Source organism: Maylandia zebra, linkage group LG3 (assembly GCF_041146795.1).
Source record: "Maylandia zebra isolate NMK-2024a linkage group LG3, Mzebra_GT3a, whole genome shotgun sequence".
Classification (NCBI taxonomy): domain Eukaryota; kingdom Metazoa; phylum Chordata; class Actinopteri; order Cichliformes; family Cichlidae; genus Maylandia; species Maylandia zebra.
The window spans coordinates 27,646,579-27,674,552 of NC_135169.1; the positions used below are offsets into that span (position 1 = coordinate 27,646,579).

A 27,974-nucleotide genomic window follows, 5' to 3' on the forward strand; every position below is an offset into this window, starting at 1 on the left:
CTTCCTGCTTTACTTTGCCCATCTCCCATCAGTGTTACGTCCACTCCTGCCGTGTCTTGTTATGATTATCAGTGTCACCTGTGTTCCCCGTGTGCATCCACTTCCCCTGATCTTCCCTCATGTGTATTTAGTCTCTGTGTTTCGTACAGTCTGTGTCGCGTCGTCTGTGTTTCCACCCTCTATGTTTCCATGCCCGGTCTATTGTATTCTTAGTCATAGCTTTACCTTAGTTATTCCCAGTTTAGGTTTCCGTTTAGCCACGCTATCCCTGCTGTATTTGTATACCTTGTCATCAGCCACAATAAAGGCTCGCTTTTGTTTAGAGTTCACTCCCGCCTGCTCACCTGTGTTCGCACCTGGGTCCACCATACACACCACCGCACGGTCTGTCACAGCGGACCGTGACAGTACGACGCGACCATGCCGGACCCAGCGACACAAAGACTGGAGATTGTCCGGACAGTGGAGTCGCTATGCGACAAGTGGCTGCACTGTTCCAGTGAGGAGGAACGGGAGGAGTTCGCCCGCCAGGCAGGGGTGTGCGTGTCTGTGTTCCCCTGGTTATGGGAGACGCTGCACCCCCTCGTCAGCGACCTTCTCGTCTCCGCTCTCCGACTCCGTCCGCAGCAGCATCGGCCCGGTGTGCGTGCACCTTCGCCAGAGCCATGCTGTTGCGATGTTACCCCGCTGCCTCATGAGCCAGTAGCGGTCAGAGTCGGAACGGTGAGGCTCACCACCGACACACCATTGGCTCACACTTCATCAGCTTCCGCATCTTCGCCACCGCCTGCCTGCACGGAGATGCCCGAGGTTGTTGACTTCGGTGAGGAGGAGCGGCAGCAGGTGTTGCGGGCGTATCGGGAGGACGAGCTACGCTGGAAGCCCTGGCTTATCTCCGAGGAGGAGCTTCCGCCAGCCGCCCCGCCTCGGACTGGCTGCCCGTCCTCGCCGCCTCGATCGGACTACTCTTCTCCCGCTTCGTACCTGGCGCGGATGTGGTCAGAAGACGAGGAGCCGGTCACCACAGAAATCCAAGTTCCGTCTGCGTCCACTTCAAGACGGAAGCGGCGTTCACGTCGCCGTCGCTCATCGCTACGGCATGTCTCGCCCTCCACTGAGCGACACGAGGAGGCTGTGGAGGTGATGGATCTCGACCTCGAGGAGCGGCAGCGCGCCGCATGCGCGCAACTGGAGGAGGAGCTACGGGGGAAGCCAGGGCTCGCTCCTCACTACGGTGAGATTTTCCGCGGGACACGCCTGGCCTTTGGGGGCCCCCGGAGTTGCCAGGAGCTCCCGCCTGATGCTCCGCCAACCCTCGCCTCCTCAGCCTCTGCGACGCCGCAAGAGGCTCCACTTTCCACGTTAACAGGGCTCACGGCCAAGAGGAAACGGCGTTCGCGTCGCCACCGCATCGCGCGACGACCGGAGGTGAGTGAGTGCAACCTGTCATCACCAGCCTCCATTGAAGCCGGAGAAGATGAATTAGACTCAGAATTACAGAGCCACGGGTCAAATTTAACAGAGACACATAGTGTGGAAATGGCTGACTCTGGTACTGGGAATGGTGTGGTCTGTTCGTCTGGCTTCCACGAACAGGGAGTAAGACCCACTCAGACTGTGAGTTCCAACACTGGGGAGTCACAGCCGGTGTTCTTGTCACCGCCACCCGAACAGGTGTTTAACTGTCCAGCCTCTAAGCTGACCGGGGAATCCCCTGTCTCGTGTGTTTCTGTTTGCGAAAATAAAGTCACTGTTTCGGAATTAGCCAGTGCTAACTTCAGGCTGGGTAATGCTCTGCTAACCAAGTCACAGCCAAGTGCATTTGTTTCAGAGAGGACCTTGGACAGGCCTAGTGATCTTGTAGGGGCCCCTGACACTACACTTGGGTTGAAAGAGAGTTCCACGGGCCGTGATGTTGCTTGTGTGGGGGGTGGGGTGGAAGTGTTTTCTTCTGTGTCATTTAATGTGCCTGGGGTTCCATCTAGGACTGAGTTACCTGTGGCTAATGCCTCCCTTCCCGAGCCCGCTCCGCTCACCAACGAGCTACTTAAAATAGGCCCCTGTGCTTCCTTAGCACATAAGGATTATTTAAAGGAGGGTCATGACGTAAAGTGTAAAAGTACTGAGTGTGAGATGATGTGTAATCCTGTTTTGCATGCTGCTCCCATTCCCAATGAACTAAAAACTGAGAACGCGGATCATGAACTCACGTTGGAACTTAAAGATGACGACATGGAGTCAAATCAGGGTAACATGAACTGTGTAACATCACCCGTCTCAGCTAGGAATGCTAGCACAGCATTAGCCGTACCCATTTCACCATACACACTACATAACACCCTTGAGTTACAGTCCACCTCACGCATGGTTCCTAGTCACTATAACCCTTACCGCCATCATGCTAGTCAGTTCTCATCGCCCAGATCCATTCCTGAACATTTCATGTTTGCCCAGGAGTTTATCCGTCAAGGCTTAAGTCGTGTTTTTCTGGGGAATGTTGTAGTCCTTGTTTTCCCTGTGGCTGACCCGGCTTATCTGGGCCGTCAAGCCCTGTCATTGCTCGAGACTGAAGGGAGGAATATAGAAGCAGGACTTTCTGTTTTGGAGCCTGTTATGTCAGCCTACATGAGTCTTGAAGTGAATGAGCTGGTCTGTGCCTCAGGACATCTGACACCTGTTTGCTTCTGGACTGTTAACTGTAAGATGTCAGGTGAATGCGTCCAGCCTCATGTCTCGTCAGCTGGAGAGTCCGAGGGGCCCGTTCAGCCTCCTGTCTCCGCTGGAGGGTCCGAGGGGCCCGTTCAGCCTCCTGTCTCCGCTGGAGGGTCCGAGGGGCCCGTTCAGCCTCCTGTCTCCGCTGGAGGGTCCGAGGGGCCCGTTCAGCTTCCTTCCACGTCAACTGTACAGGCTGCTTCTCAGCCTTCTAGGAATGGCGTGAGCTTTCTCTCCGCCTCAGACTGCCTTCTGCTTCAGCCGTCTCTTCCGGCTGGAGGGCCCAAGGGGCCCGTTCAGCCTCCTGCCTCCGCTGGAGGGTCCGAGGGGCCCGTTCAGCAACCTTCCTCGTCAGCTGGGGGTTCTGGAGAACCGCACCAGCCTCATGCCACGTCAGCTGGAGGGTCCGAGGGGCCCGTTCAGCCTCCTGTCTCCGCTGGAGGGTCCGAGGGGCCCGTTCAGCAACCTTCCTCGTCAGCTGGGGGTTCTGGAGAACCGCACCAGCCTCATGCCACGTCAGCTGGAGGGTCCGAGGGGCCCGTTCAGCCTTCTGTCTCCGCTGGAGGGTCCGAGGAGCCCGTCCAGCCTCACGCCTCGTCTGCTGGAGGGCCCGAGGAGCCCATCCAGCCACCTTCTGCTACGCCAGCCCCAGCCTGTGCTTCGCCTGCTGCGGCTTCATCAGAGTCTTCGTCAGCCGCAGCTCCAGAGCCTTCGTCAGCCGCAGCAGCCTCCGAGCCTTCGTCAGCCGCAGCAGCCTCCGAGCCTTCGTCAGCCGCAGCAGCCTCCGAGCCTTCGTCAGCCGCAGCAGCCTCCGAGCCTTCGTCAGCCGCAGCAGCCTCCGAGCCTTCGTCAGCCACTGCAGCCTCCGAGTCTTCAGCCTCGTCTGCCGCGGCTTTGGCCTGTGCTTCGTCTGGTCCTGTGCCCACCGGGCCATGGCCGGCACGCCTGACACTGGAGAGCCGCCGCTGCCTTCCACGCGGCCGGCCCCCTGAACTGCTCCGTCGTCTCCTCCGCCTTCGCCGCTGCCTTCCGCGCGGCCGGCCCCCTGAACTGCTCCGCCTTCGCCGCTGCCTTCCGCGCGGCCGGCCCCCTGAACTGCTCCGCCTTCGCCGCTGCCTTCCGCGCGGCCGGCCCCCTGAACTGCTCCGCCTTCGCCGCCGCCGCTGCCTTCCGCGCGGTCGGCCTCCGGATCTGTTCTGTCACCGTGGCCACCTTTCCCGTGGCCGGCCTCCGGAACGGTTGGACTGGACTTTTGTGTTGTCGCCTCTCGGGTTGGCCTTCGGGCCTCTTTGGACATTCGCCTTCCTGTTCTGGACGCTTTTGTGTATTTGCGGACTCAGTTTTGTTCTCGTGCTCCTTGTTTTTGGTTCGTTTTGTTCCCTCCGTCCTGGTCCCCCGCCTCCCGCCCTGGGTGGGGTGTTTTCTGTTTCGCTTGTGTTTTGTTTCTCGGGTTTGGGCTGTCGGGAGCCAGCCCTTTAGGGGGGGGTGGTGTCATGGTCCTGGGCCATGTGGGCCCAGTATTCTTAGTTTTCATGTATTTTTGTATTTTGTTCTTTATTTAGGCCATGCTTCCTGGGTTGATCTGTTACGTTGTTCCTTATGTGTTTTCCCTTCGTGACTCTTACCCCCTGTGTGCCCCTCTGTGTATTTATGAGCCCTCGTCTCTCTTTGTGCTTTATTCTATGTTTTCCCCAGCCCGTTATGTCTGCGTTCTCCCCGTGCTCTCTCTCCTCCTGTTTGAACCTCTGTGTACTTCCTGCTTTACTTTGCCCATCTCCCATCAGTGTTACGTCCACTCCTGCCGTGTCTTGTTATGATTATCAGTGTCACCTGTGTTCCCCGTGTGCATCCACTTCCCCTGATCTTCCCTCATGTGTATTTAGTCTCTGTGTTTCGTACAGTCTGTGTCGCGTCGTCTGTGTTTCCACCCTCTATGTTTCCATGCCCGGTCTATTGTATTCTTAGTCATAGCTTTACCTTAGTTATTCCCAGTTTAGGTTTCCGTTTAGCCACGCTATCCCTGCTGTATTTGTATACCTTGTCATCAGCCACAATAAAGGCTCGCTTTTGTTTAGAGTTCACTCCCGCCTGCTCACCTGTGTTCGCACCTGGGTCCACCATACACACCACCGCACGGTCTGTCACAGCGGACCGTGACAGTCTCTCTCTGTTCGGCGTCGCGTTCTCCCTCATGTTGTGTGGATCTTCCTGTGTCTACCTGCGAGTGTTAGTTTACTTTTCCCCAGTTTAGTTTTGTATTTCCTGTGTTCTACCGTGCCAGCATTAAAGCTGTGTTTCTCGAGTTCATCCCCGTGTCTGTGAGTTTTGCATTTGGGTCCTCCTCCTGCTTGCCACACAGCGATCCATGACAGGGGATGAAGGTTAGATCAAAAAATAATTTCTGAAAAGCTGAAAGTAAGAGATTATATTATGAATGTTATTGTAGGGTCTTTACTTAATAATATAAAACACCTTGAGGCATTTCCTGTTGGGATTTAGCACTATATAAATAACACTGCCTGTTGCTTCATGTTGAAAAAGCAGCAAAAATCAGCACAAAGAACATAGCAACTCGACCATTATCTTCTAAAAAGGTATGCACTGAAAACACCGTTAAACTGTCTGAACTGCACCTAACTATGCCAAAAGTCATTCAGAGGTTTTGCATGCACACAAATGTTGGAGGCCTTCCATGTAATCTGGGTTATAGTCTGTTTATCACTGATTAGAATTGGGCAATTAATCGCCTGCTAGTAGGTACAGCAGGTCTCCCGCTGGTGATCTCAATGGGAGTGATTACCACCTACAAAGTCCCATCAATGAGAGGATCTGATTTGAAGAGGGTTCAGCACTTTCCCTTTACTGCTCGTTCCCTTCTGCTGCGCTCTTCTGACCTCTCTCCAGATTTTTTCATTAAACTCAGCTGCTGCACAACTTACTGTGGGAACATCTGAAATTACAGGTACATGAAATATGAATCATTGCACTTTCACCACCATAATGTGAATACATTCAGTAGGGCATGCCAGGTTTCACAACATCATTGCACTTCGTTGCTACCTCCACCTGAGAATTTCATGTCGTTTCTGAGTTTTATCGATCTATCTCTCGAACTACCCTCGGTATTACCCTAACACTGTTACACAAGCTTCTTTGAATTTCTGCCAGGTAAATCTACGAGCAGCTCAAGACGAGTGGTGAAGATACAATCCTGCACTTTTACTATGTTGTACATAGTAATTACTGAATGAAAGCAAGGCATTAAAGTCAAATAGACGTCTATAGGAGAGTCTCCTAAGTGCGCCGTCCTTCCACTCACTTGTGCATTCTCTCTATGAGACGTGAACTGAACCAACAGGTTTTTCTCAGAGTGGAAAATTAGCTTCTCCATGCAAGCTGTATTGGTCTGCTGTGGTGAAGCAGCCTTATGGGTGAATTACGCTTCAGCAGGAAATCTACGTCATGACTTACGATGTAACTGGAATCCCCTTTTAACTCTATGCCATAACCTTCCAAGTAACCTGAGGTGCACCTCCCGAGAAGCAGAGCTATGTTTCAAGTCAACGACTGAAAGGCGATGAAGGTTACGGCATAGAAGCATAAATCAGGCATTATAGAGAGGATGAGCAGTTTTGTCAGTACTTTTCTTGCTTAGAGGTCACTATGCTTCCCTTTTCCCAAACATCAGAGGAGCTCCATGATGAAGCTGGCTTTGGATCCTTCACGTTTCCAGTCTGTTTTGTTCAGCTCTGCCAAAATGGCATCTGTTGATGTCTGTGTGTCACTTTTACCAGCTGTTGCTGTGATTAGTAGGCGCTCTGTGAATTCATCCCAAATGTCACTCGTGCCACTTCGGGTCTTATGCCTCGAGCGTGTTGGTTTCCTGTTCCCGCATATATTTGAATGTATTTGCTTTAGAATAAGACTCCCAAGGCTATAAGCACATGTACATATGGTATAATGGAGTCAAAGGAAATAGACCTGTAAGAAAAATAATTTTCTGTGGGATTTAGGTGTTTCAGGATTATATTACAGACTTAATTATGACTTTTTTTTCCCCATTCTTGTCCCTCCCTTCTGTAACACTTTGAGCTGTGAAGGATAGGCTTTTATATAAGCTTGGCTCGCTGTGAGATAACTGCCTTTTGGATCCTCTTTAAATGTTTAATTATTGCAGAGTGTCAGGATTTCTGTTTGGAGTGTTGAATGTGCCATTAATTTGTCTGCCAAGTACGATATTTAGCTTATCCTCTCCACTCTTCTTTACTGACAGAAAACACACTAATCCAGGTGCTTCATCAAGAGAAATCGAGCAATGCAGAACCCCCAGTTTCAAGATAATGTTTTGGCTTTATATTCCTTAAACTGCAACACCACGCACAGTCATCTCCTTTCAGGGTAGCTTTTCAATGTTAGCTTTTAACAGTGGGTTTCTTTGGCTTCTAACTCTTTCAGCATCTCTTTCTGTTATTTAACCCACCTGGCAGACTGACTCCAGCCAGGCTGTCTTATTGTTGTAACTTTGCTCCATCTGTCCAGTCCATTATGTGGCCTCATGGCTTAGTGACCACGCTGATGGAAATGACCCGTGTGACATTTAAACACAATCCATATCCATCCAACGCATGCCACATGGAGCACGACATTTGATTTTTGTGTCAGAGCTGCATCAAATAGCGTCACTGTTACACATGTGGGACCTGCCTGTACACAGGCCTGGGTGCTGATTGGTAGTAATGTGATTTGAACACCTTGCAGTCATCACTTATTTCAGTGTGTTTCAGTGAAGCTTAGGTGGCAGTTTTAACCAAATGATCAACCAAAATTTCATCAAGAAAGAACAAAGTACCATATCTGAACTTAGTTTGAGAAATTGTTGGATTTTTGTCACTTTTTCCCATCCAGCTTTGAAAAAACTCTACTAAGTGTGAGTTATTATTTATTTATTTATTAACCTTTATTTAACCAGGAAGATCCCATTGAGATTAAAAACCTCTTTTTCAAGGAAGACCTGGCCAAGATAGGCAGCAGCAGATGTCTCACAGTTACAGAAATTACTCAAACACAGGCAGCAACAACACACATGCAACAATAAGTGAAAGAATACAAATAAAATAAAAAATAAAATTCAATAAAATTCAAATAAAATAAAAAAGTCAGTTAAAATGACAATCAATCTAATTGAAACAGTTGCATGTTATGGACTTGGCCTCAAGGATTCGTAGTTTAGATTTAAAATCACTTAATGAAATGAGTTCAGTCATTTTCCATTCCTTCTGCAGTTTGTTCCAGGCCGAGGGTGCTAAATGGACAAAAGCTCTTTTACCAAGTTCAGTTTGGGCAAATGGAACAGAAAGCAACAAGTAACGATGCGGACGAAGAGAATACCGCCCAGCATGTTTCATTACAAGCAGGGAACATAGATAAGAAGGCAGCAACCCAAGTATCGCCTTATATATAAAACTGTATAAATGACAGTTCCTCCGACTTACCAAAGCAGGCCATCCTACCTGAGAGTATAACTCACAGTGGTGAGTCTGAAATTTACGGTTAGTGATGAACCTCAGAGAAGCATGATACACAGAATCAACCAGTTATTGTCTTCTTAATGTGTTCAGTTTAATTCAGTTTATCTATATGGCGCCGAATCACAACCACAGTCTCCTCAATGTGCTTTATATTGTGGGTGGTTGGTTAAAAATTGCAGCTTTATCCATCCATTTAATTTGCGTTACTTATCTGGGTTCGGATCATGGGGGCAGCAGTTTAAGCAGAGACATCCGGACCTACCACCCACCTCGTCCATCTCTTCCGGGGGGAGAACCAGGGCATTCCCGAGCCTGTCGAGACATCAAACCTCTCCAGTGCGCCCTGGGTCTACCTTGGGGCCTCCTCCCAGTACAAAATGCTGGAAACACCTAACCTAGGAGGCACCCACTTGGTGTCCCAGTCGTGCCTGATTGTGCAGAGGACCCCTCCTGACTGACTGAGAGCCTCGACTTATCTGGCTGAGCTCAGAAACCCTAAGAAGAAAACTTCTTCCAACTCTAAAAACTCATAAATATTATTTTTTTGCCATCTAGAAAAGGTAGTAAGAAAAGAAATCAATGAAATAAAAGAAATCTATGATAAAAAGTTCTTGAACACATACTTTTTCAACTTCAACTTGTGGGCCCTGTGTGTTTCACATTAAACAATTTTTTCCTGAAAATATTCATAACAACAAACATATTTTTTAAAGATACGTGACGAATCAGAATCAGAATCAGAATCAGAATACTTTATTGATCCCTGGGGGAAATTATTTTTTTTTACAGTGCTCCATTTTAAACCAACATTAAGACAAGACAGACAATACGCTAACTAAGAATAGTACAATATATACATATATATACATACATACATACATAAGTCACTTATAAATAAATAGCTGGAAAAGAAACATGTGTAGTTGTAGCAGTAACCAGTGTGTTAAGTGGATGCGTTGTACAGGGAGATGGCCACAGGCAGGAATGATTTCCTGTGTCGTTCAGTGGTGCTTTTCGGTAATCTCAGTCTCTCACTGAACGTGCTCCTGTGACTGACCAGCATGTCATGGAGTGGGTGGGAGGTGTTATCCAACATTGTCTTTATCTTGGACAGCATCCGCCTCTCCGACACCACCTTGAGGGAGTCCAGCTCCATCCCCACAACATTGCTGGCCTTACGGATCAGTTTATTAAGTCTGTTGGCATCTGCGACCCTCAGCCTGCTCCCCCAGCATGCAACAGCATAGAGGATCGCACTGGCCACAACAGACTCATAGAAAATCCTCAGCATTTTCTGGCAGATGTTGAAGGACCTCAGTCGCCTCAAAAAATAGAGACGACTCTGGCCCTTCCTGTAAAGTGCTGTGGTGTTTTTAGCCCAGTCCAGTTTATTGTCAATGTGTACTCCAAGGTATTTATAGTCCTCCACAATGTCAACACTGACCCCCTGGATTGAAACAGGGGTCAAGTGTTTCCTGGTCTTCCTGAAGTCCACGATCAGTTCCTTGGTCTTTGCCACGTTGAGCTGCAGATGATTCTGCTCACACCACGTGACAAAGGAGTCGACCACAGCCCGGTACTCTGTCTCATCATCCCTGCTGATGAATGACATGAATCAGAAAATACCACTGAACATGTATAAGGAATATAATGTCCTATAAACACTGTTTTGCTTTGGCACCATGTAAATAAAACTGAATTGTGTTGATTGCATTTTTGGTGTCAAACATAAGGCCTGAGGGCCATAACTGTCCTGGCAAAGACTCCAAACTTTTAAATATGTTTTAAGAAGATTTTCAGATAGCAGAAGGTTTAGTTTTACCTCTGATTATCAAAATTTCTGTTTGTTTTTTTTTGTTTTTTTTTACAGTGGGTCAACAAAAAACAAATAACAGAACAGAGATTTTCAGTTTTATAATTACAGGACCATTTGGCAAATGAGCAATCAGCAGTTTCTTCATTTACTACAGCAGTATTTCTTTAATATGTAGAAAAACTAAAATGTACTATTGAACCTGCGCTTATTTTTCTTATACTAAGATATCTCAGGGATTAAATGTGTAGACAAACTTCTTTTACTGACAGAAAGGGGAATTCCCCTGGTCCGGCCCACCAGTCATTGATCAATGTGAGTCGTATGAGGCTAACGACATAAGATGAGTTTGTTTAATATCCTCACGTACTGAACAGCAACATTAGTAACACAGGCAAACAGAGAGCCCTAAATAGGATTTATCTTATTTCACACAGTTAAAATTGATGCTCTGTACCATGTTTGCAATTTATTCCACATAACATACTACACAACAGATATTTAACTAAGTGCCTTTTCCTGCTTTTCTAATGTTTCTAGCTCCTAAAAATAATATAAGTCTTTATTCAGTGCCACTGTGCTTCTGCTGGATGAAAGAACCGACGATTAATGGTACATTCAGTTGTGGTGTTGCTGCTGGAGTGTGGGTGTGTGTAGGAGTTAGTGTGGTTTTGTGTTTTCACTCACTTTTACCTCTGTTTTGAACTGAAATGTTTTACAAATGAGCATCAAAAAGTCAATAGCTCATTTTTCTCTTCCTTTTTTTTGCCCTTTTCCTCCCTCTTTCACTGCAGGCAGATGGATGATGCTGCTGATCCCTCGCTCCGGAGGCGTGGAGTGACAGATGACAGAGGTTTTGGTACAGCAGGAGGGAGAGCCAAAGAGAGAGGCGACGACGGAGAGACTCGCCACTGCTGATAACCGAGAGAACAGAAAAGGTCAAGCACATCGATTGGGAGGTGAGGTAGAAGTAAGTGACCGGATTTACCGATGCTGCTCTTGCTCTCTGTCTTTACATTCTCTCTTTTCTCCGCATTGTTTCTGCAGCTTCATTTCTTTCTTCTTTTTTCTTCCTCTGTGCCCTTACCACACTGAAAAAACACACCTCCACCTGCACAGCTCAGACTGCTCAATATTTCTCAATAAACCCGCTTCAAAGTTGTAGTTGCGATGCAGCGCTTCTGTGCTTTTGTGGCAAAAACTCTCCCAGTTTTGTTGATTTGGCTTTAAATTTGTGGATGAAGAAGATGTGTTCCTACAGCACAACAGTGACCTAACACACAGTCAACTCATTTAACTTCCTCTGTTTTAAATTCTCACTATGTTCGTGCTCGTTCCGGGAAGCAAAAAAAACCCGTCTGCCCTTGAAGTGCACATAAAATGTTTAATGAACGGCAATTTGTTTTGAGCAGGAATGTAGGCAAAATACAAAAAGCCATTAAAAACCACAGAATCTGATCTAATGGTTGTGCAGGTCTCAAACTGTGATGGTTTATGATCCACTCTAAGAACAGTAACGTCTGCCAGATAAAGCTCAACTGTGCTAAAGCATTGGGAGATTTTCTCAGTAGCAACTAAGGCATAGTTGTTTGCACTGTAATTTCACGCACGGTGGCTCAGTGATTAGTACCGTTTAAAGCAAGATGTTCCTGGGTTCAAGCTTCAGTAAATCCCTGTGTAGAGTCTGCATTCACAGAACCACCTGTGGAAAGCTGTGAACCCATTCACAGGTTTCCTCTGATTCTAAAAACAACATGGCAGATGAGTGCTGCTTCCTGTTGTCCTGGGACACTCGTGCAAAAGCAATTCTTTAACTGTTCATTCACTTTTATATATGCAGTGTCAGGACTCTACAACTTCAAATAAAGTTTTTTGGTGTTTGATTTTTCAGGTTCTGTTTAAGTATCTTTAGGTTGTTAAGTTTCCTTTTCATGTATTATTCGAGAACTCCTGTTACATCTCCTGTAGTTTAGTATTTTCAGTGTTTAATTGTTTAGTTATTCATGTTTCTAGCTCTTAGTTAGTCCCCTCCCGGGTTCATCTTAGTCTTGTCTCTGTGTGTTCTTCCTAGCGTCCCCTGTATGTGGTCCATCGTGCATTCGTGTTTGTTTAGCTCAGTCTCAGCGGTCATGCTTCCTGTTTTATTTTGGTGATCTCTCACCTCGTGTGCATTGTGGTTTGTTTTGCTTCCTTGGTTTAATGCAGTTCTGCTGCGTCTCCACTTGTGTCTCAGTCACCTTTCCCTCGTCTTTATTTTGTACTTTATCATCAACCTTTTGCTTTTGGCTCCAGTTTCCAACACATGATCTGCATTCCCTGCAGATCACGACACATTGAACCACAACAATCAACAATCAGCTTCCTATGAGTCACACTTGGCAATGGTGGGAAGGAAGAACTCCCTTTTATTGATAGGAAGGCTCAGGGAGGGGCAACAACGTAATTCCACTACATAGACTAAGGGTGAAACCCAAGCTGGGACAGTAAGGATAAAATCGAATGCTCTACAGCAGTCCCAAAAAGTTGATGCTGTTAATCTGGATGTAATGTTTTAGTGGGAGAAATGTTTCGTCACTTACCCAAGCGAATTCTTCAGTCTGAAGAACTGAGGTGACTCATCTCTGCTTTAGCTTGACGCATCAAGTCATACAGTAGTGGCTTCAGAGATTTTGAGAAAGCGATCCATGCCTTCATCTCATCTCGTCTCGACTTCTATAATAGCCTCTATTCTGGCATTACCGCTACATTAATTGGCCAACTGCAGCTAGTCCAAAACGCTGAAGGCTTTGCCTCCCATTCAGTTTTTAGAAACTCAAGCAAACTCAAGCAAACCCCAACAGAACACACAAGGCTGAGTGTTTTGTTGGGGTTATGTGACATTTTGAAGTTATGATGGGGCCTGATCGTGCAGGACATTGAATGTGAGGAATACGATTTTTCACTTCAGTTCTGGATTTAACAAGGTGGCAGTTTTCAGTGTTCTTCCTGTCACGTTTTGGAAAATCCAAAAGCTTTTCAGGAAATTTTTAAAACAGTAATAAGTACTTACAAGTTATAATAATTTCTGTGCTTATTAAAACAGGCAGGCTCAGTTAAATGTATAACGTGCAGGTTAATGGAAAAGCTCTGCTTAAAAATGACTCCAAGGTTCCTCACAAACATCCAGACAGCAGATGTTGGGGGGGTTCACTTAATCTGCCATCTGGTATTTTTTATCTATTTTTGAACTTCTAATTTTAGCAAAGTAAATCTGTAATTTAAAAAGAAAAAGAACATGTAAAAAAATCTAATTAAAATCTTCTGCAAAGTGCATTCAAACATCCCTCCAATCCTAGACTCCATTTTTCTGGATTACAGTTTTATGCTGCCAAGGCTACAGCTCACACAACGCTAAACTGAGATCATTTTTTAAAATTGACACAGGTTTATCCTGGAGTTTTTCCATAAAAACTCTGCAAAAAGTTATTTTATTTCAGTGCTGTCTCTCATTTATTACATTTATTAGTCTGGAGAAATGAGGCTTGTTCCTGAGGTTTCCTTCCCACATTCAAAACACAAGATAGCATCCGTTACAGTAAAAGATATATATATAAATCTTATAAAGTTTGTATCTGTCTTGTGTGAAACTTGTATGTAAAGCATACAAGAGTGAAAACAGATATAAGATTTGATGCAAGTCTTTTATAAGTTTTTCTTATATTTCTTTTCCATATGGGAAGGTTGTGTGTGTCAGCATATTTTGAGACCATTTTGAGTCTTCCAGTTATTAAAAAGAAGGTCAGGGTACTTCTCATTTCTGGCAACTTAACCCTCCAAGGATTAAGGTAGCCAGGAAGTAGGAGGAACAATAGCTTTGGTTACAATTACTTCACAACAGCACCAAAATAATCCGATGTACTTTAAAGGCAGCAGGAACTATTCTCTACTCTTATTTTTATCCTGCAAAGCAAATAAAAGTAGACCTGTGAGCGGAGAAAAGAGGGAAGACGAACCACCTGCTGCTGCCTCAGTACAAAATGTTGCCACAGAAGTTGGCATTCACCAGCATATAGCTGGTAAATACATAGCTGACACTGTCTATTGTTAGGGAAACATAAACGCTTAAATGTTAAGCCTTAAACCAAACAAAAAAGGCAGTTAGTGTTTGCTTTGTAGGGCACATTAATAAGAAGAAAATCCCCCCATCCCATTTTGCTTTCCCCCCTCTGCTGTTTTATCTCGCAGAGCAGAAATGGCTTAAACAAACAGAAGTGCAGCGGCAGTTTTATTTTCCCCACGGTGGAAAGCGCCAGCGACCGCGGCGGCGTCTGTGCCACGACTCTGCGAGTCCCCAGCCGTGTCTGCGTAACTCTCTCCAGGATGAGGGCCGGAATGCGTTCTGCAGTCACAACACCAAATATAAGCCTAATCTACATGTGATGTGATTGGCTAGCTGAGGCCCGCATCTCATCTTTGGTTTGAAACTAATGAACTGTGTGCTTTCACTCGAGTTTCCAGATAAAAAGATAATCACTGGTAGAATAACAAGTTACTGTCGTGTGGAGTCGAGAAATTGGCTTCATTCGGCGTGACTCATGGTTTCGTGCGCGTCTCTCCTCCCTCGCTTTCTCATCTCTTTTATCTCTTTCCTCTCCTTTCAATCACTTTTCCTTTATCTCCCCAATCACTGCTTTGTCCAACTTCCCTCCTCCTCTCCTCTTCCTCCTCCCCTCTCTTCGTCGTCTTCTCCCTCTCTCTGTGACATATTGCTGCTTTGTCAGGCCAGTTAAATGGCTTGCCTGCAGTGCTGTTTAGTTTCCTGTGAACTATGCTGATAGAGGAGGCGATAGGAAGCAGCTTGTCCGTTACACACAAAGCAGCGCGCTGGTGACAAACGCACTCACACACAATCCGTAATCACACGTATAGTTCTTCCCTCGACTCGATTTAAAGTTGCGTTGGTTTTTCTGTGTTGCCTTTTTCATTTTCCAAGGGTAGAATTTTAAAGCGCACGTTATTACGATGCTGTTTACCTTTTTTTGTTTATTTGGTTTAGTCAAGAAAAGACAAGCTCAGCAGTTTCATTGGATTTGTGTTGTCCTGAGAAATAATCAATAAATTGTAGTAGCCTCCTCTATAATGTGGTCTTCCCTGTCTTGCTCTTCAAATCTATAAAATATGGCCCCATAGTCCAGGCTAAAGCCCTACCAGGAGCTGAATGGTGGTGAGATTACATGATGATTTGGTCTGATGGGAGAGGCAGTCATTAATATTGGTATCATATATAAAATCTATCCTCCCCAGAAAACAGATAACATCCTTCATTGTTATGCTTCAAACAACCGTTTTTCATTTTCTAAACTCAAAATACTAAACCTAACTTTGGTTGTTTCATTAGCTTAGCTGTGATCACAAAACCATGGAAGTTATTCAGGAGTTGAGCAAAGTCATTCACAACAACCTTTAATTCATATCCACAAAAGCTGAATTATGTCATATTATGATGTTGTTACATTTCAGCAACCCCCAGAAAAACGAAATGCAATGTTTATACACTTAATTACACCTTGCCATTTGATAGCTAGCATTTCGACATATTTAGTTCATATGTTAGCTACATAAGTGTAGCATGTAGTACATCTCTAAACAAAACAAAATACTGAAGTAACAGTTTGGAGCATCTCCAAGAAAGCGACTGGACTTCTTTCAATTTCTTGAAGATGTTTCACTTCCCATCCAAGAGGCTTCTTCAGTTCTAAGAGGTCCAGTCGACCGTGACCCGGATGACTGAGAGCCAACACAAACATCTGATGTAGCAAAAATGCAATGATTCCACTTTGTGGTTTTGTGAGACATTATGTGTCAGAGTTTTGTTACACTGGAAACTCATTCAGTTTACCAAAAATGAATAAATGAGATAAACTCAGTTACATGACAGGAATAAATGACAGATGATGTGCACTGTGGTAGAGCATGTTTGACCCTCAAAAGTCTAGATTGCCTGAGCTGTGTGGTTACCGCATGTCAGCATACTGAGCCCTAGCCATGTTGGAAGAGTGGATATGGTATCTGGTGTGAAAGCTACCTGTGCCCAAGCTCTGAAAATATCTGTGTTAAATAATTTAAATTGCTCAAAGGCATGTGAAAGTAGAGTATGTTCCAAAATGACCCCAAATACACCACAAAGAAAATGGACTCACGAACTGTGTGCTTTTCTTTCTTTTTTCTTCTTTTTTCAGTCCCATTATAAAAAAGTGTGTGTGTAAGAGAGAGAGGAAAGAGTGCTCCTTTCTAATGTGTTATAACCCCAGGATATCAAATACTGCCATTATGAGTGTTACAAGGTGTTCTTGGGCATTGATGCCACACTGTCCCACCAGTATTAAAATTTGTGATAAAGTTTCTCTTTGGAAACGCAACAAACCCAACGCTTTGGGGCAGGTTTTCTCAGACTTTAGTCACATAGACCTACAGACCAGTCAGCAACGCTTTTAGAGACTTAAAGATATGGAGATCTTTGCAGCTGTCCTTATTGCACTTGCATGCAGAAAGTTTCCTTATATCAATCAATCAAAGCTTTATCCGTCACATGCAGGTTACACATATAGCACAAACATTACTTGGGGATACAGGTCGGAGATTGGTAGAATCAGAGAAAAAACATTCAAATGTACACTACAATGGGGAAAGTACAAGAGGAAAAAAAGAGACCCCTACTCATGCTGTGCTTCCATGGTAGGACAGCATGAGAACAGGAAACAAAAAAACTCCTCTGCACAAAAAAGCACATAAATGTCCACAGCACAACATTGTGAAGACATGACAAGCCACAGGGGTGGGTGGTTGGTGAGGAGTAATCCGAAGCGAACACAGCAGCCGCCCTGCACAGCGCTACCATTCCAGCGCGGCACACAGACCCGCCGTGTTCCCTCGCAGGAAACAAGCATCGAAGGCGTTGGAAAGGGAGGGGGGATGAGTGAGTGCCTATGCCTATAGTGTTATCATTCTTTTGATTCTGAGACCTCACCGCTGCAGTGATCCGTTCCGCGATGTCTTCCAACTGTCGCTCAAGGGTCTCATTTTGAGCAGGCCTCTCTCTGATGTTTCCCCCCATACGCTCAATGGTGTTGTTTTGAGCCTTCACAGCAGCTGCAAGCGTCTCCAAGGTGTTGACCATATTACGTTCGTTGTGAGAGATTGCGCCTCGTTCCATTTCGATTCCAGCGGGCAGCCTTGGGGGGGTTTGAACAGCCGGTTCCGCTCTCTTATTTCTCCGATAAACCAGGGCTAAGCCAACTCCGATCAGCATGAACCCTGTTATCACGGTTCCGAATAGATAGATATCTTCAGCGTCCTCGATCGACAGTCCCGCCAGGCACATGATCCTCCAGTTCTGCCACCCGTCCATCGTGTATCCGCCAGGGAAAGTCCCTCCAGGGCACTCAGGCTCTCCCGAGCCCAGATTTCTCGTTGAGAAAAGGGTGTCAATAGCATTCAGAGACCAGTTGATCAAATCCATAATTCTCTTTTAGGTTTTAGAGGACGACAGTGGGAGGCTATTCCAGGGAAAGTAACAGAGGTGGGACCAAGTCATTGTTTTGCAAGTCTCAAGTAAGACTCAAGTCTTTATCCTCAAGTCTCAAGTAATGTCAGGCAAGTCAGAGTCGAGTCTCAAGTCACTGGTGTAAAAGTCCAAGTAAAGTCACAAGTCTGAAACTTTGAATTTCAAGTCCTTTCGAGTCTTTAAAAAAAAAAAACGAAAAAAAGCATGTTGCAGTTATGCTAAATGTAAATATTAGACCATGTAATTTTTAAATCTGTGTTTTTCTCAACACATGACAAAATAGTGAACTTAGAAAATATACACAAATTGTGAAATTGCACCTCTTTAAAATGCAGCTCAATTAAACCTAGCTCCAAGAATAATTTTCACCGACAGTTCTGAGATAAGCTGCATGTTATTTTTGGATGCGGTTGTAGGACCGGCTTTAAAATCGCATGACAAAGATATCATACATATTAAAAAAAACTGCATCACCAACGTAGCCTGGAAAACATTTGCTAGTTAGATGAAGTCAGCTATCTCATCGTAGCATATTTATATGCATATTTATAATCATACGCTTCTTGGAGTGAGCGCATACACTCATGAAGTTTAGTAACTTCCGGTCACTGCAACAAGCCCAGGTACAGTTTACCGACGGATGGGTGCAGGACCTTGAAACGCACCGTGTAGAAAGTACAGACCATCGTACGTATCATAAGTTTACCAGTCTCACAAATCGTCGTCATAAATACACATTCGTTAACCGTTTATTAATAGGACCTTTAAGCTCAATGGTAATTAATTAGCAGTGGAAATAATTTCTGGTAGCATCACAGAAATGTAGCAGTGACAACAATATTGTATGCTGTAATCGCACTGGGCAATTAGTGATACAAAAAACCTGTTTTATCCTGTGAATAAAAGTATATGTTTTTGTCAATGTACCATAATAACAGAAGCGAAACGCAATATTGTGTCAGGACAATTCACTATTTATGCACAATAAATAAAGGAGCATAGCGCGACCATTTCTGTTCAGCGCCAGACTTGCTTGTAACCTATATCACCAATTATGTTAAGAAAAATGACGTATTAACTACAACAGCAGACTGATCTTTGTGGAAATGCTTGGAGCAGACTAACCTGTGAGCTGGAGTGTTCTGGGACGTTATATTTGATCTTTGAATGGCTGCAATCCAGTCGCCTCTTTGTTACTTTGGAAACATGGCTCGAACAATTTCTCTTCAACGACGTAATCCGATAACAACCGATCTCTTTACCCGTCGGCTTCCCGTGGCTGTCATGCGACCGGCTATTGCAGTTAATAATACAACGGCTTCTTGACATTTTTGTGTTTCTTTTTATCGCTGTATAACTGATTTTAATTGAAAGCCTGCGTGCGCTAGTACCGCTTGCCACGAGTTCCCAGAATCCTTTGCGGTTCTACCCGTGAATGACGTCACATTTTCAATCTCTATATAATATGCATGTTAAATTTTATATTTGGGGTAAAATATCAAGTCTTTTCAAGTAAACCGGTTCAAGTCCAATTCAAGTCCCAAGTCATTGGTGTAAAAGTCCAAGTCAAGTCACAAGTCTTAGAACATTTTTTCCAAGTCAAGTCTAAAGTCATAAAATCGAGTCCAAGTCATGTGACTCGAGTCCACACCTCTGGAAAGTAATGCACACAAGACAAGACAATGACATAGAGGCTAAGCAGGGAAGATAAGGGTGAGGAGGAGAGGAGAAAAGTGTGACCGCCTTCGCTGAGAGCTGAAGAAGAAGTGTCTAATATAGAGCACAAACTTGAGGGAGGAATGTATTTAAACAAAAAGGAATGTATTTAAACAAAAAGAGCACGAACTGGTGCAGCTGGACTGTAGTGGGCACTGTGCCAACGCTTTAGGCTCTATAGCTCACTCCAAATGTTTAGAGGGTCCTCAGTAATACTGGTATTTGGATGAAGCACAGCAAAACCTAACTGAACCTCACAGGCAGTCATGCTCTGGTATGATGAAAGGCAACCACACCTAAAAAGAGTGAGACATGCGGGCTCCTGTTTTAGTTCTTTGCAGCATCCAAACACCTGTGAAATAGCAAGTGCATGTTTCCCATAGAGATATACGAAATTACAAGAAATTATTTGTGTCACTTTCAAAGAGGTGACTTCATCCCAGCTCAGTCTCAGGAGTTTGTGAAATAGTCACCCAAAAAAATGAAAGAACTACACTTTTGTCAGTGAGCACAAATTTGTAAGTCATGCAATTCAGTGGGAAATATGTTTTGTCCCAAAAGCACGTATGTTCTGTAGAAAAAGCAAGTGTCACCATGGCAACCAGAAAGAAGTGTTTTATAAGCCATGGCAACTGTTGCGTTTATTTTTTAAACCTAACCCAGCAGATTTTAATGCCTAAAGCTGCGTCCACAGTGGAATCAATTGGCTGCGACCTGGCAACCACACACCACAGAAAATCAACTTCAAGCGACTGCACTACTTGCAAATAACCCCTGACAATGTAAAATGTAAAATGGGCGGGACCTGAGATAACCATTTCTCAACTTTTAGGCGGGCAACTGTAGCGACTAAGTGAGCACAGGATACTACTGATTGGCATGTGGCCTGGTAGTAAATACATGCTTTTTTCAGACAACAGTGCATCCCTCACAAAGCCTTATTTTGGTTAGTACATTACTTGCCCACTAATCAGCCCATCGGCCCAACACTAACCCAACAAGCTGAAAAATGATACCAACTGGTCAGGTTAGACAGGTTGTTATAGGATGACCCCAAATGGGTCACATTCCTATTTCCAGCCACCCTGGGAATAAGAATGTGCCATCCTGTCAGTTGAGTGGAAAATGAGAAAAGAAGTGTTTACGTATAATAAGTGAAAGCAAAACAAACAAAAAAAAAACATTAAGGTCCAATTACTGCATTCAATATGATAAAAGACCAGTTGGGGAGGGTGTGGTTCAAGGTAAACTGGTAGGCATCTACTTTAGACTCAGTTCAGGGGTTTTTGAAGGTTCTCAGTCATCCAGGTCATCATCATCTTTAAGTTTCTTGAAGACGTTTCACCTCTCGCCCAAGAAGCTTCTTGAGTTCTAAGAGGTGGAGAGCCCTATTTAAGCCCTATTGGGAGTGTCCATAAGAGGGTTGCTGACCCTCTATTGATCATCTGCCTAATCACATGAGCCAAGGTGTGAAAACAGGTGCTGGTTACTATCAGCCTAATTGTCATTTAAGTACGAGGATGGGTTGTTTTTATAAACAACACAAGTTGGAACACACACACCCAGACACACACAAAACAGTAATCTGAATGAATTATTGTGTTTGCACTCAATCGCACCTAGACAGTTCATTTGCATTCAGAGCAATTTACACAAATAAGTGCAAAGCAGAGACAAATGAATACACTTACACACATTAAACAATACAAATGTTAACAGACCCACACCCACAAAGAAGCACAGTTTTTATTATTGTGTATGTAGCATTCAATAAAATATGGACAGACATACTCTATCCTTCCTGATATTATCATAGACTCGCCGCCCACTAAAATATCTCAGCTGGAGGCTTGGTTGCGTCTGGAGATGTGCTCGCTTATCATCTCAAAATACACACTCACAAGTGGACACATGGGAACGTAGAAAGAAAAAAGCACAAAAATAAACACACACACACTTATTCGCATTTCATTCTTAAACATCCCACGCAAACGGGAACACGTCTCAATGGTTTTTGGTCGTTTGTGCTCTTCACAGGCAAAGACTCACTGTATGCGCGTGCTGACTATCACACACACATAAACTTTGACTCCTCCACCTCTCCTTGAAGACATTTATGAGGTGCTAAATCACTAAGCTGCCTGACTGGTAAGGGTAAATAGAGAGGAGAGCCATACATACACACACACACACATGCTGTGATGTGAAGGAGTAAACATCAAAGCATCTGTTGGATTTTTATCTTTAGTATATTTTTGAATGAGTACAATGTTTAACGTTCTTTTCAGACCTTTTTTTGAAGAGTGTGGACAAAGTCTAAATTAGTCTGGTGGAGAATCACTTGGAGGGCAAAGGAAGCGGAGAAAATGCAGGACAGAAGAAGATTTGAGTGGGCGCGCTGATGGATGGCTGAAGAGGGAAGAAGAAATGGATGAAAGCTCAAAAGATTTAGAGAACGAAAGCATGGAAATTTATTGAGTAAGACTGAGGGAGAGGAGTGGGTGAATGGAGTAGATGGATGGAAGGAAAGTAATCGGAAAGGGGGGATATATCGAGAATATATCAAGACAGACCAGAAGGAATGTAAGAGAGAGAGGTTTGATTTATTCTCAAATCATGAATGACTGGGTGAAAACAACTTGTGCATGCAGGAAGTTCAAATTAGATGATCTGATTCTTTTTTTTTTCTTCCATTGCTTCTTTCCGCAGTTCGCCCTCACCATCATCTCGGATAAACACCTCAGATATGTCCGTTCACAACAGCAAGGTTCAAAGCTGAATGCAGATACTGAAACCGACTGACACCCTGTGGCAAACGGACTACAGCGATTGGGTGGACAGAGGACGATGGTGGCCCGGAGCCATGGATATGAGTCATCCAATTTCCAGCTCTAAATTAAAAACTCTTAAAGTCTCACTTCCACTTGGATGTAGATGTGGCTGAACACCAAAAAGCAACTCGGGACAGTTTTGCTCAGCATATTCCTTGAGAACTCCCTGGCAATGATTTGTTGGCCAGTAATGGGAGATACAAGCCTAACAGAACAATTTGAGGCTGTTTGGAACTAGCAAGATTTATTAAAACACAATAATAAAACCAAGAGCCCTTGTAGCTGCTTCTTCCCTATCCCCCTGCCCCAGCTTCCCTGTCATTCACAATCCCCCAGATTTCTCCCTATCCTGCTTTCTTCCCATCCCATCTGATCAACTCTTAGGTGATATCCTTCAGAGAAGTGTCCCTTAATTTTGAGTGCAGCTTCTTCTTCTGTATGCTTCTGAAGCAGATTGTCCAATCTCCAGTAATCTCTCTTTGAAATGGGTGGCCCAGCAAGGGCTCTTCTTGGCGGGTTCGGGACAACCACATCCTCCTTGGAGGTCGGGAGTCGAATGGCTTGGCCGAGCAACAACCCCTTAGATCTCAATCAAACCCTCCCATGGGGGATAGGACTTGGAAGCAGCAGCGGAGGTGGTGGTGCTTCCGGCATGAGTTTAGGTCTGGATAATTTAACAACCCAGGAGTCTGTGAGCAGGGCGGTTATCAAAGAGAAGAACTGGCCAGCACTGCTCATACTCGTCATCATTGCGCTGACGATCGGCGGAAACATTCTGGTCATCCTCGCGGTGTCGCTGGAAAAGAAGCTCCAGAATGCCACCAACTTCTTTCTGAGGTCACTGGCTGTAGCGGACATGCTCGTAGGGATCCTGGTTATGCCAATCTCTCTTATCAACATCCTCTATGGTAAGTTTATGGTACCCATAAATGACATCAGCATGAAACACTTATATACAAATAAAATTCACAACTCATCTCTGCTGACAGTAGCATATTTATAGTCTTACGCAACTTTAAAACATCAGTGAACAATTGGATGAGTTGGTTTGGTTTATATGTAAGTATATATGTTATTGCTGTCAGCGTTAATCTCGTTAAAATGCCGTTAATGCAATAACCGCATTTAAGGCGTCAAATCTCCGTTAGCGAGTTAATGGAGATTTGCCACGTAAATGCGGTTATGGCGTTAACGTCATTTTAACGAGATTAACGCTGTCAGCACCCAAAAAAGTCGTTCATTTTACTTTCTGTATCTTTGATTTTTTTTTTTTCCATTTTTCTTTTCTTTTTCTGTTTTAGCCATTTAAGAATGATTCAAGAGTCAATCATCATCTTTGTGTGCCGTGATCTCAGCACTTGATCGGATGTGTTCACGGACATAGTGCAACCTGTGATCAGACCAGCTGATATCATTTAGGATAACTTAGTAAATTAGTGTTTGCAGTGAAGATAAACTGACCACTTAAACATTTAAATGACGCTTTTCTAGTTTTGTAGCTTCAGGCTGAAAAATCAAAGAGAAGGTGGAAAAATTGCTGCAAACTGAGAAACTACATTACTCCTACATTCTCAGTAAGCTCAGTACAGTCAAAAGGAACTTGTAAATTACTCGTACCGACTTTGAAAGAATAGCAAAACAGATGATCCACTTTCCTTAAGTGTTTGTAATTATGTATTCACTTCTTTACAGCCCCTCGTTTAATAATAAAAAGCCAGATTCATCCCTATAAATCTCAATCTTTAGACAATCTGCACCTGATCTCAAATATCCACCCACTTGCCAGCTGTTGTCAGCACACTGACATGCGCCTGCCATCATTAAAAAACATTTTTCCGTGCAGTTATTGAAATGATTATTACTTCTCTGAGACGGCGCACACTGTTATTTTGCAAGTGAATCAAAAGCCGGAGGATGCCAGCTTAATAATTGCAATTTCATACCAGCTTTTTACTGCTGTTCTTGCTTCCAGTGTCCATGCCAGGATTCTGCATGAACGCCCACATTAGCATAATAGGATATGTGCATTCCCCAAGCACATGTGAAAACATTCGATTAAAGATAGACTGTCTTCTTCTAATGTTTCAGCTAGCTCTCGACGTGAACGCCTCAGGAGGGAGGTACATTTCCTACTTCATACCTGTAAATGTCACCATCACAGAGACGATCACAGAGCTGATAGTCAGTGAGAAAATCTGTTTCAGAGATGTAGATAAACAGATGGTGACCTTTACAGGTTTCAGTGACAGCATTCTTTCTCAGTGCTCACATCACCGGCTTCCAAGAACTCTTAGCGCCTTATAATAAATGTGTCTATGTTTTTTGGCTAATATCATACTTCCAATCGTATGAAGCCATATTTTAAAGATTTTTGATTAATCTGTTCAGTAATCTGAGAAACGTGAGGACATTTATGAAGGTATATTTTCAGGGATGCTGTGCACGATATACCTTTTTAAAGGGTAGCTATAATGCTCATTGTTTCTAGACCCATGTTTTTATTATTCGACTGCACTGGAGTGTCTTTGCGTGATTTACGTTTTAAAATAATCTTTTTTTATCATTTAGCTTTTCTGCAGTTCATTCACTCTAAAGCAGTGTGTTTGAGCTCCCTTCCATCTCCTTTTAAGACAACTTTGTTCTGATTGGCTGCCCCTCACAATTTGAATAGCATGTGGGTGGGGTTTCTGTGCTACATGCCCACAGTTAAGTAGAGACAATAGTTGTAGTGAAACCAAGTGCATAGAGGACTTGAGCTTTTGGTTCACGGAGATTGCTTGAATATATACTCTGACCTCATTATTTGAAACTGTGGCCATGTTTTGAAAATGCCACTGTGACAAAATATATGACAGAAATTAATGAAACCCATAGTGTGGCTACTTTGACCTCTTTACAGCTACCATGTTGCTGGCAACGATTAAGGCAGGATTTGCCCTTTGTGTGGAATTATAGAAATTTGATCAGATCTTCTAGTTTCCAAAACTAGGCTTCCTTAGCAAAACGCAAACTAATCCTAACCCTCATTCAGTGGGGATTCTGGTGGATGTTAGTCCTCAGTCACAGAAGCCTAGAGACTGGTCTGCAAACTCATGGAAAAATTAATATTCCCAGACTGGTTGCAAGGGGTTGCAGCCATCCAGTCGCTATGGAAAGATTTGTATTCCACAACAAATTGGCAAGTGGTTGCTGGAGTTTGCTGGCTAATACTAAATTGGTGTCAAAGAGGTATGCAGTGCTGCATTGGAAACTGCGTCGGTCAATAGCAGAATGCTCTGGTCTCCAGTAGTTTGCATGGAAGATGCCAACCAGTTTGCAAATACTTGAGGCTGGTTTGAGGCTAAATGTAAATGAAGAACTTTTACGTTCAAAGTAAACGTTGCACTTTTTGAAACGTGTTGGTTGCAGCAGTAAGGCACAACTTGCCTTGAAGGCAAATGCTCTTCATTTCTGGTTTGTGTCACACAAGTTTCGCCACCAGTAGTTGGTTAGTGCTAGGAGGAAATACAACCATTCTCCAGGCATGTGTAACTCGGGCTTTAAGAGCTTAGTAGAATAGAAGAATATACAATGTTTTTAACAGTGATGACAGCAGCGCAGCCCTTTCTGCAAAAGCTTACCATGAAATTAATCATTAGGACTTGTAACAGGTCAGAACTTGAGGTTTTCACTGTGAAATTTGATGAAGCATGCAAACAAAGTATGCAAACTAATTGGATAAAAGGAAAAGTAAACTTAAGCAGTCATCATCAGTTTCATCATCTTGCGTGAGCAGTGCTTCAAGCAGTAGAACTAACAAGTCAAAAGCCAAAGGATAAGTCACATGAATTTAATTACACCATTGTAATTGAGTTTGATCACATTTTAAGTTTAAGAATTTTAGACGCCTTAGTTCAGCTGATTTAATAATCAAATTACCTCAGAAAACATGATGATGAATAGCTTTCTTTATTTTTCTTGGAAAGTTAATCATACCTCGACACAATGTCACAATCTCAGCTTTTGTTGCATTCTCACATCCCACAGCTGCAGATGCACGGCTTTAATCAATTGTGAATCAAGGACCCTGAACATGAACCAGGAGTTTTGACAGGAGTCGTGAAAGACTTTAAGACCTGTTTTAAAGAATAAAAGGTGGGGGAAAAAATAAAAGAATAGAAGGGGCTGTGTAGGTGTGTGGGTTAGTGAGGATGTGTGGAACCTCTTCTCCTTTAACAAAGAGAAAACTTCAACAGAATCAGGCTCAAGGATGATGGCCATCTGTCTCAAACGGTTGTGGTAAGGGTGAGATTGGAGACAGAAAAGAAGAGTGAGGAAGAGAGGCAACAAACAATACAGCGATAGACACTCAGCAGGTCAGTGAGGCCGGTGGCTTCAGATTAGAAACATGCAGCTCTGGAGGCAGAGATACCAGCAGACAGGGCAGAAAAAGCACAAACACGAGGAAAAAGAAGGCAAAGGAGAAAACAGGAGATCAGTGAAAGACAGTTTATTGAGGTCATCTTCATGAGGTGGGATTCATCTGTATGAGTTATAATAAGGCAAGAGGAATATAGGAGAATGAGAAAGATGTATTCTTTATCTCAAATATAAACCAAAATTAATCAATCTATCGTCTAAACATTATTTAGAGAAGAACGTTTTGCCATATTTCTTCCATCCCCCATATATAAACAAATACAATAAAGGCTTTTATACATTAACCCCTCCATGTATCTTGCGTTAACTAATAACGCAGTAGGACTGTCCAAAAGTTTTTTTCCTTCTTTACGATCACCACCCTGGTTATATCCTGGCGTCAAAATCATTTATACCCCCGTCGTTTATGCGCCATACTCAATTCAGTGTTCTCCTAAACAACAAAATCTCTACATCAGCGCAGCTTTAGAAGAAGAAGGCGAAACGAGTTTTCTCCAGGAAGACATAAGAAGTATTACAAACTTATCCGGTTGTATGTAGAGACACTCAAAGAGGAAGAGGAAGGAAAAGAGGAATAGCTCAGGGAAGATTCATGGATGCAGTGAAGACATGAAGATTGTTGGTGTGACAGAGGAGGATGCTAGGGATACTGTGAGATGAAGGCATATAATCCACTCTGTTGACCCATAATGTAAGTAGAAGAAGGGTTATACCGGCAAAAGAGCTGGTATAAGTGGACAGATATCAGCAGAACAGATGAAGTGGTTTTAAGTTTTCCTGGTTCTTTGTTTCTGAAGTCATGCTCACACTGGAGATAAAGATATATCAGCCTCTAACCCACCTGTTTCTAAATCTTTCTTTTATGTCCGCTACTTTTACGGCAGTTCAATAAAATACTAATAATGCTGCAGGCCAACTTCAATTCACCTTAAATGTATCAATTCTTGCTTCCCAGCTTATAAAATGCAGATGTGATTCTGCACATACTGTGTGGATATTCATGCTTCGGTCTAACTCTTTTATTTTGCCCTGCAGGCCTTTTGTTTCCCCTGCCAAACCTGACCACATTCACTACAGTCATGTGTTGGCTTTGTGGCAGGCAGGCATCCTGCTGGAATGCTAAGCAGGACGGGGAAGGTTGATTGCTGCTTAATGGGCCACGCGTGGCCAACGGACACACTCGCTGGCCCGCTCTGTGCCTGTCTGTTAGTTCAAGCCACCGCTGATTGCTCACTGTGGTAATCAATGTTTCACACAGACACACACTGAAACAAAACACTGACAAGTCTGTCCTTTCCTTTCGCTCTTTCAGATGCACAAACACACTGAGACAGATTGGCTGTTTGTCTCTCTGTCATTTATATTACACAGAAGAACACGAGTCCCTGCAAACACACCCAGTGCTCGCACAC

The 27,974-nt window shown here is 44.0% G+C and overlaps 1 protein-coding gene across 2 annotated transcripts in view; it reads left to right on the forward strand.

Moving 5' to 3' along the window:
- htr2cl1 (5-hydroxytryptamine (serotonin) receptor 2C, G protein-coupled-like 1) overlaps nucleotides 1-27,974 on the forward strand; it is a 227,148-nt gene that overhangs the window by 167,870 nt on the left and 31,304 nt on the right. The window contains exons 4-5 of one of the 2 annotated variants that reach the window (XM_014409373.3): nucleotides 10,848-11,023; nucleotides 22,022-23,051. In XM_014409373.3, coding sequence (XP_014264859.1) covers nucleotides 22,628-23,051 — 424 coding nt within the window. In that variant the 5' untranslated portion in view covers nucleotides 10,848-11,023; nucleotides 22,022-22,627. The remainder of the gene's footprint in view (nucleotides 1-10,847; nucleotides 11,024-22,021; nucleotides 23,052-27,974) is intronic. The other variant, XM_014409374.3, reaches the window with a different exon arrangement.